This window comes from Priapulus caudatus, unplaced genomic scaffold, assembly GCF_000485595.1.
Source record: "Priapulus caudatus unplaced genomic scaffold, Priapulus_caudatus-5.0.1 Scaffold226, whole genome shotgun sequence".
Lineage (NCBI taxonomy): Eukaryota > Metazoa > Priapulida > Priapulimorpha > Priapulimorphida > Priapulidae > Priapulus > Priapulus caudatus.
This window is the reverse complement of record NW_014577287.1, coordinates 208143-217619: the sequence shown is the minus strand read 5'-3', so window position 1 is coordinate 217619 and position 9477 is coordinate 208143. Positions and strand designations below refer to the sequence as shown.

At 40.2% G+C, this 9477-nt stretch overlaps 2 protein-coding genes across 2 annotated transcripts in view; one reads left to right on the top strand and one right to left on the bottom strand.

The window, feature by feature from the left end:
- Positions 1-1713, bottom strand: part of LOC106807626 (centrosomal protein of 164 kDa-like) — a gene marked incomplete at its 3' end in the record, with an annotated part of 5878 nt that extends 4165 nt beyond the window's left edge. The window contains 1 exon segment of the mRNA XM_014810022.1: positions 1550-1713. Within this exon segment, the coding sequence (XP_014665508.1) occupies positions 1550-1631 (82 nt within the window).
- Positions 1714-1919: 206 nt separating this feature from the next.
- On the top strand, positions 1920-8182 carry LOC106807637 (COP9 signalosome complex subunit 5-like). The gene is made up of 2 exons (XM_014810047.1): positions 1920-2000; positions 6156-8182. The coding sequence occupies exon 2, from the start codon at positions 6197-6199 to the stop codon at positions 7208-7210; it is 1014 nt and encodes a 337-aa protein (XP_014665533.1). The 5' UTR covers positions 1920-2000; positions 6156-6196; the 3' UTR covers positions 7211-8182.
- Positions 8183-9477: the final 1295 nt, after the last annotated feature.

Sequence of the window (9477 nt, the reverse complement as noted above, 5' to 3'; positions counted from 1 at the left end):
TTGTAACCCTATTTTAACTCGTTTGTTTTTTGGGTTTAAAAGTGATGTTGAATGAGGTGTCTCAAGTTAGCAAGAGGCCAGGGAACCAGAATGAACACTCGGAAAGGGCCGTTTCCGGCCATCTGGGGGGTTTGTAAAACCAAAAATTTTCTTGTACGCTCCGCGCCAACCCATGATGGCGCTCCGATCAGATAGTCGTGCCTACAACTTTGAAAATCCTGGCTACGCCCCTGGTTACTGTTAATGTTATACTGACAGTATTATTTAACACAGACATTATTACATTATATAGACATAGCATCATTATTATGACAGTAAATTATTACTGTTAGTATTATGCTAGATACAAATTACAATAATGTAACCTGACAAGAGTAGGGTTACAACTAGCTCTAGTACTATAGCCCGCGTACATTGACTGCCGCAGGGCTATAGCACATTGTCGGCTGGAAATACCAACTACGACCTGTTACCACCTGTCCCCATGAAAAATGGATCGCAAAACGCAAAGTTATCGGGCTTTTTAACACTTATTTATCTACATGGACATCTCACCTATCTTTTTGAACACTTTACACAACTTTACACCATGTATTTATCCTTTTATTCCACAAAGTAAGCACTACTGGCATTTCATTTTGAAACGAAGTGGCGTGCGCACGCATGACGTTACCGGATATGTACGCAAAACACATGGCAGCTATGGGGCATGTATATACAATACCGGTGACGTCACGCGTGCGCACGCCATATCATTTGAAAATGAATTGCCAGTAGTGCTTACTTTGTGGAATAAAAGGATAAATACAGGGTGTAAAGTGTTCAAAAAGATAGGTGAGATAAGTGTTAAAAAGCCCGTTCATCATTTTGCGTTTTGTAAAGCGATTTTTTGTGGGAACTTTGGGAACCGGTGTTGATGCTATTTCCAGCTGACAATGTGCTATAGCCCTGCGACAGTCAATGTACGCAGGCTATAGTACCTACTAGAGCTAATGCATTAATAGCCATTATACTTTTACAGTACCTATGACGTAGATACCATGATATCTTCAGCTTGTACTTAGCAGTAAATTCATCATTCGCTGGACTATACATTTTACACCATAATCCAAGCTTACTAGTAGTAGTACTAGTACTACTATTCAGAGAATTTCAGTGACACTGACAGTCACAGTCACAGTGTCTTCGGAATTTTTAGTACTAGTACTGTAGTAGTAGTACTACTACTACTACTACTACTAGTAGTGCTCAATGGGTCGTTGTCGTAACAGGTACTACAGATATGTACCCGAGGTACATATATGTATACACAAAGTGTACCAGACTTGTACTACAGAAGTGTACCCTAACCCTAACACTAACCCTAACCCTAACCCTAACCCTAACTCTAACCCTAACTCTAACCCTAAACATACCTCATATAAAACTATAAACATAATACTAAACAACCTAAAACTGCCTCGGGTACATATCTGTAGTACCTGTTACGACAACGACCCTTCGTGCACTAGTAGTAGTAGCACTCATACTCATAGTCATAGACTCATACCTTCTTGCGTAGGATCGTAATCGTCATCATAGGCTTCCTCTAGTATAACAGGAATAGACTTCCCTTGCGTAAACTGTGCCATTATAAGAGATATTACAGTTTGTTATAAACCATGTTACTAGAAAGCATGAAAAATTCATTATTAGTACATTCTTCGATTTGAGTTTACGCCATTTTGAAAACAAGCTGTCGCTTCCGCACACGCAATTTAACGGATATTTTGTACACGCAATATTTTGTACGTAATTACTTATTTATTTTATTCACTTATTTTTATAACTAAATCACACGTATAAAATAAAATTAATCAGTGCAAATTATTGTTGATTTTTCAATTATTTAATAACTATGTAAAATATTATTTATTGACAACACAGGAGCGCCCCGACAAAGAATTTGGCGACACTGGAGCTTCTAAAACGAATACATAATACTTTGATATTGGGTTTAGGTCTGTATTACAACGTGTTATATATCTTAAAGGCGCGAGAGCACAAGTTGTGTGTGATGTCTACCTTATACATGTAAACATGGATTAGTTATTACTATATTGATTGGGTCACTGGGTGGACCTGTGACTGTGAGTGTGATTCATGTTGTTTTCCTCGCCTAGTTCAGTAGTTGATTGTTGACAAGTCAATGTTGTGTCAGGCTGTTCCCAACATGACCGGTTAACTTCAAGCATTACTTAGAGTACAACATTCCAATCATCTTGGGTTACTTTGTTGTATAACAGACTAACAGTATATATGTAAACAGCATCAGCTAGATACAAATGAGCTCTAGAGCCCTGCACTACGCCTGGCATTGGCAACACCTACTACAAGCCCGCACGTACAGCACACATGCGGTCATTGACTATTATAACAACATAGTGCCTAAGTCGCCGCCGCAGTTTCCACAACTCACCGTTTTCAATCAGTTACAACTCCGGTGTTCCTGCAGGTGACGCCACTTTCCAACTATCGTTGGAATCGCGGAAGACTGCTGAACAAGCTACACCTGCCATTTTTGACAATCGGCCCGCCAGAATGCGCTCAAATCACAGAAATTCCTCAAATATACATGCGAAATGATCCTTCGGATGCTACCAGGCAAACGGGCGGCATGCTCAATCGCTGGTGGCTGCGCTGATTGGCTGCAGCAAGTTTAACGTGGAGACAGGCTGCACAACTACGTTTGTTGACATCGTGGGTGAGTCATGGCCAATCAGCGCAGCCGCCAGCGATTGGGCATGCCGCCCGTTTGCCTGGTAGCATCCGAAGGATCATTTCGCATGTATATTTGAGGAATTTCTGTGATTTGAGCGCATTCTGGCGGGCCCATTGTCAAAAATGGTGGGTGTAGCTTGTTCAGCAGTCTTCCGCGATTCCAACGATAGTTGGAAAGTGGCGTCATCTGCAGGAACACAGGAGTTGTAACTGTTTGAAAACGGTGAGTTGGGAAAACTGCGGCGGCGAGTTAGGCACCATCACAGGCACTTGAAGCGTTTCAACTGTAAACACACGCCGCCGCCATTGCGCGCACACTGACACATAAATATATAGCAGGTGAGAAAGCGCGATCCCAAAAATTCGCTCGACACTCGCTGCATTTCTCACGATTTCAACACAAATACACATCCAACAGCTTCCATCTTTGTTTCTCCTTCAAGAACAGTGTTCACTTGTTATAAAAACATAATGTCTCTGTTCGTAACCGAGCTGTGTCACGCGAAATCGCACAAAGACTGACGAAATTCTCGCGTTCGATAGCACTGCGCACCGGATGGTAACGAACTTTCGCCCATGGTTAAAGGCGGCGAAAGTTCGTTAACATCGGGTGCGCAGTCGCGCTTTCTCACCTGCTATATATTTATGTGTCAGTGTGCGCGCAATGGCGGCGGCGTGTGTTTACAGTTGAAACGCTTCAAGTGCCTGTGGGCACCATGTTGTTATAATAGTCAATGGCCACGTGTGTGCTGTACGTGCAGGCTTGTTCTTGCTGCCAGTGAGGCTACACTGTTACTGTTAGGATACCTATTTGTATATAATTATCAACAATTACAACAGTTAATATGCCCTATACTAAGTATTATAATATTTTATATAGGACCTCGGGGTCGAGTAAACATTAATTAATATTAACAAAAACGTACAGTTGTACTCGGTATTAATAGTATTAAGCAACTAATGCATTCCAGAAAAATATCATAATGTGAAATTCGCATGGGTACACACGTTTTCCCAATAAATTCCATTACCTGTATATAATGGGAGATTTGTTCCTATGGAAAAAATTTTGGCCAAAAGAAGTTATAGAAGTGCAATTTTTAATGCACATGTAAGCAATTGAAAATAGATGTATTTATTATTTAATGATATATAAATGTAAGGTGACATTACTGGGAGAGAAAGGGAGCTCGAAATCAGAAGGGAGAAGGCAAGTGAGATGCACTATTACCAGTTGATTGTGAGACCAAAAATGTTATCTATGTAGTTGATTTAAATGTTTATGGCAGACCTATTTAGAACTGAATAGGAGAGCTTATTATAAACTACTCTTGATATTTTGAGGTTATGATCAGGATTGGGTCATTAGCAGAATATCCCAAATTCGTCAGAGCTGTCAGACCAAAAACAGTTTCTAGGGGCAGAACTGGTAGACTTTATAGTGACCATAGTGAGCCACACCCTCACACACCAGGGTGAAAGCCAGGAAAAAAATCAGGAAGTCTCAACATCTGAGCGAAGCGAGGATTCTGCAGGTGCGAAGCGCCCTAGGGGGAGAGTTTGGGAGGGGTTTTCCCCTTCCTATGGTGTGAAAATTTTTAAAACCTTACCTTAACATGGAGGAAATTTAGTCTGAAATGCCAAAAAGAATGCCAGGAATCTGATAATATATGATTTTATATTCTTATAAGCACTGTTGTCACTTATACAAGGTGTCATTAATGCATCTACTCATCATAATGATGTGTCACTGACAACAGTTATGGATTCATCTCCCCCAATTTTTCTGCTGAAAAGATTTATGTTATGAAATGGAGAAGATGTCAAGTTTTCCTAATTTTAGACGGTATTTTAGAGCTTTGATGCTATTCAAATACTGTAATACTGTTGTCAAACACATTTACATGCTGAGTGTTCAAGTAGAAATGTAAAAATAACTACAAGGCCTAATATTGTAAATAAATCTTTTATTATTGTATAAATAAAATATTGTAACTAAAAACTAAAGACTAATCACTAGTCATGAGACAAACAGTTAAATTCTTCTAGGCAAATAATTCAACAGCATGGGCAAAATAAAATTGTTCTGGGGCGATTTTATATTCATGCAGGGGTAAAATTGGGTCGCCCTCATGCCGTCTCAATCAAATTTCAACCGGCTCATACAGGAATAGGCTATCCAAAAGACGGGTAGACGGGTCTCTGGCTAGCACACTGTCACACACCTGAATTGTTGGCAGCTGGCTGTATATGTATTGTATCAAGAGCATATAAAGAAGGAGAGCGTACAACGGTAAAATGCTGAAACCATGTTGCAGTATTAGTCGAATTAATAAACTTTCCCCAGTATTATTGATCAGCTGTCCTACCTTGTTCATATAAAACAAACCGCATGTCCCTACGATGCCCATACGCTGAGATAATGAGCAGTGAAAATCTGGTATTCTCGCCGAAAACTGACTCGAGATCAGTCAGTTACTGTGACTGTCTCTCGAAGTGTTATAACTTCGGTAAACCTCGCGTGTTTTCGTCAATGATTGACAAATGGAATGAATGACGTCTGTTATTGATTGCCATAGTGATGACCCCCACCTGTGCCTACCTCACGCCCACCTCACGCTGGATGTATAGTAAACTCTGGTAGTATGACGTGAGTCAGCGCCACTATGGTGCTACACAGCGGCGACCGGAAGCAACACACTGGCCACACTTCGAGAGAGGGTCGCAGTATTGACTAATGTCTAGTCGGTTTTCAGCGAAAATACCAGATTTTCACCGCTCATTATCTCAGCGTATGTGCATCGTAGGGACATGCGGTTTGTTTTATATGAACAAGGTAGGACAGCTGATCACTAATACTGCAAAGAATCGTCAAAATAACACGGGGAAAGTTTATTAATTCGACTAATACTGCAACATGGTTTCAGCATTTTACCGTTGTACGCTCTCCTTCTTTATATGCTCTTGATTGTATTAATTGTATTGATGGCTCTTAGGCATGCCACTTTTGGATAGATAAACCCACTCATTCGTTTGAAAATCTTTTCCTATCATACCTTATATTCAGGTAATGTTATGGACATCTCTTGTGCATACTTGTTATTGTACTCGGAATTGAGGAACATGTTAGTTTGATCAATTCAACAATCATGGGAAGTGAGTCAGTGTAAAATTAAATAATAATTCCCTCCTTGCTCGGTTCTGTATCGATGTGAAGTATAAGCAAGGCTTGCAATCCATTTATTGAAATATATGTCATAATGTGCAGTAGCTAACATAGAAAGTATTATATAAATTACTGATCCTGTGAAATGGTATGAAAATGTATCCCTTCTAAAACAAGTCAAAGAAATGGGATATTTTCACACAATCTAATCACTAAACCATTGTTACAGGTCTACGTACAAATATTAGATCTGCTGATTTGGATAACAAGATGGATACAAAGATGGCAGAACAGACGTGGGAGATGGCTAACAGTATCGAAACTGTGAATAGTGTGGATGACATCTACAAGTATGACGGTAAGCAGCAGCAAGATATACTGGCCGCAAAGCCATGGGAGAAAGATCCCCACTATTACAAGGAAATCAAGATATCTGCATTGGCCTTGTTGAAGATGGTGATGCATGCAAGGTCAGGTGGCACAATCGAGATCATGGGGCTGCTGCTGGGCAAGGTCGATGGCTACACAATGATTGTAATGGACTGCTTTGCATTGCCGGTAGAAGGCACTGAAACGCGGGTGAATGCTCAGGCGGCTGCGTACGAGTACATGACGGCCTACACAGAAAGCGCCAAGCAGGTAGGTCGGCTGGAGAATGCGATCGGTTGGTACCACTCGCATCCAGGCTACGGTTGTTGGCTGTCCGGCATTGACGTCAACACACAGATGGTCAACCAGCAGTTCCAAGAGCCATTCGTGGCCATCGTCATCGACCCTGTGCGCACCATCTCTGCAGGCAAAGTCAACCTGGGAGCCTTCCGCACCTATCCCAAAGGATACAAGCCGCCGGACGAGGGCCCCTCCGAGTATCAGACGATTCCGCTTAATAAGATCGAAGACTTTGGAGTGCACTGCAAGCAGTACTACTCGCTCGAGGTCTCCTACTTCAAGTCACAGCTGGACAAGAAGCTGCTCGAGCTGCTCTGGAATAAGTACTGGGTGACGACTCTCAGTTCCTCCAGCTTGCTGACAAACGCAGACTACACAACGGGACAGATATTCGATCTGGCCGATAAGCTGGAGCAAGCGGAAACGCAGCTAGGCCGCGGTGGCTTTGTGATGGGCATCGATTCACACGAGAAGAAGTCCGAGGACAAACTGTCCAAGGCGACAAAAGACAGTGGCAAGACAACGCTAGAGGCTATACACGGGCTTATGACTCAGGTGTTGAAGGATAGACTATTCAATCAGGTTAGCTGTAACCCCCCAGCTGTACAGACGTAGATAGCAGATCTGGCGATTGATTGCCGATGATAGTTTTCTGATGAACGTTAGTATCTGAAATCGCAGTGTGTAGAAGTACAGACTTTCAAGTGTCGCGGTGCAGTTGTGCTGGTTGGCCATATTTTCGTTGTGGAAATCCTTACTTTTGTTTACAAAGAATACATACATACTACTAGTAACTTCCATCATACATGTTAGTTGTATAGCTAGCATTTCTGTGGCTAGTGATTGCTTAAAATTTTACATCTTTTTGGGGTATTTTTTGTAAGCAATACATTTATATATTCTGTCGTATATATTATAATAGTTCGCTTGTTTTCAAATATCATTGGAAGATGGTGGTACAGTGCTTTAATTCCTGTTTAAAAATGGTTTTGATAGCCAGACTCAATTTTATGCACACAAGCCTTTGGTCATATTCTTCACACTGCGTTCCAAACAGAAAGGAACAAAATTGGAATATGTTTATTTCTGAAACATGAGAAATTTCAGTGCTCTGTACTAGATTACATATGATGCAGTACAGAGGAAGATTATTAAAGTATTCAATTTCAAAATTGCAGTGTTAGTGTCTACTTTTGTTATACATCACGTGAATACTTTTACTGATTTTTTTCTGGTTAAATGGTACCAACTACTGTAATTTCAATATTAGCAGAACCCTTTACCTATGATTGCAGAAGCAGGAACTTTTAAAGAAAAAACCCTACAGCTAGAGAGTTTATAATTTTTAGTAACGAATTGTTTATTCACTCTATAAGACAACGTAGACCATAGGGAACCTGGTTAAGTTAAACAGGGTCCCACAGCCCTTGAGAGTCCTTGAATTTTGTTTTTTGTCCTTGAAAGTCCTTAAATTTTCCTTTTGTCATTGAAAGTCCTTGGAAATAGGTCCAAGTTCTTACTTAATGTCCTGGAATTTTACATGTTTTACCAAAAATAAAAAGCAAATCTTCATTGCTCGTTATCTGACTGACCCTATTCCAAGTCTTCGATAAAAATTAAAAATGTTACATTTAATCCAAAATTCACATGTCATTGTCTACTAGTGTACTCTACCAAAGTAGTTTGTTTTGTCCTTAATTTTTACGTGCAGGTGGTGTAGGGGTCTAGACTACAAGTTCATAATTTTAATATTTATTTATTACTCGGTGTTCATATTTTGCTACACAATTGTGTCAATTTGTGTGTAGAAAATACACTGAGTAATAAATAAAAAATTATAATAGTCAGCATATAGTTACGATCCCTGGCCATGACACCCATGACTAAAAAGAGGGAAAACAAACTAGTTTGAGCAGATACTGTTCTGTGAATTTTGGATTAAATTTAATATTATTTGTTATTTGTTATTATTTGGGACAAGGATAATATGGCCCTTAATGGCTTCTTCCATGGATTTAAAGCTGAAGAAGATCTTTAATTTTACCAGCTCAGCAAGTAGGCTATTACTGCTATTAGCAAGAAATTTAGAGAAAGGATTGCTCTCATTGAAATAAGGTGTGAAACAACAATTTTACTTTATATATGAATCTAAGGTATATATGATGACTCTAAAATGCTAAAACTACTCTTCACAGATTGTCCTTGAAAAAGACATGTCCTTGAAATGTCCTTGAAGTCTTTGAAAAAATCATTCACACTTGTGGGAATCATGTACTGAGTACCTAGCAGTAATAATGTACCATATAGAATCAACCACGAAAAACCACGAAAAAACTACAATAATAACCTTTTCATTCAATATCTGGTATTCTACTTATTTCTATCTATCTAGGGCCTATATCTGATATGTCTATCTATTTATATGGTACTTAATTTAATCTATATCCTATCAGGTTATATTCTCTCGGGAATAAGTGATCCCCCTCTCCCAAATGGTATCGCCTACGACCTCGTTAGCACGGTGAATTTATTCAGGCAAATGACCGGTTTTCAGCCTCAACTTTTTCACCCCCCCCCCAAAGCACAAAATATGATTATGCGGCTATAATACGTGTTTTTACAGTCACACAAACAAACCTGCACACACATTAACGGACGCGCACACGCGGTTATGGTCGCACGCACCCGTGCGCGTGTATTATAGGCGTAAATTCACATTTTGTGCCTCGGGGGGTGAAAAAGTTTCGGCTGAAATACGGCCATTTGACTGGCAAACTTTTCACCGTGCGACTGATGCCGTGGACGATACTATCCGCGAGAGGGGCGTAAGGAAGTGAGCAAGGGAAAGAAACGGAAAAAGGCAAGCATATATATATATATAT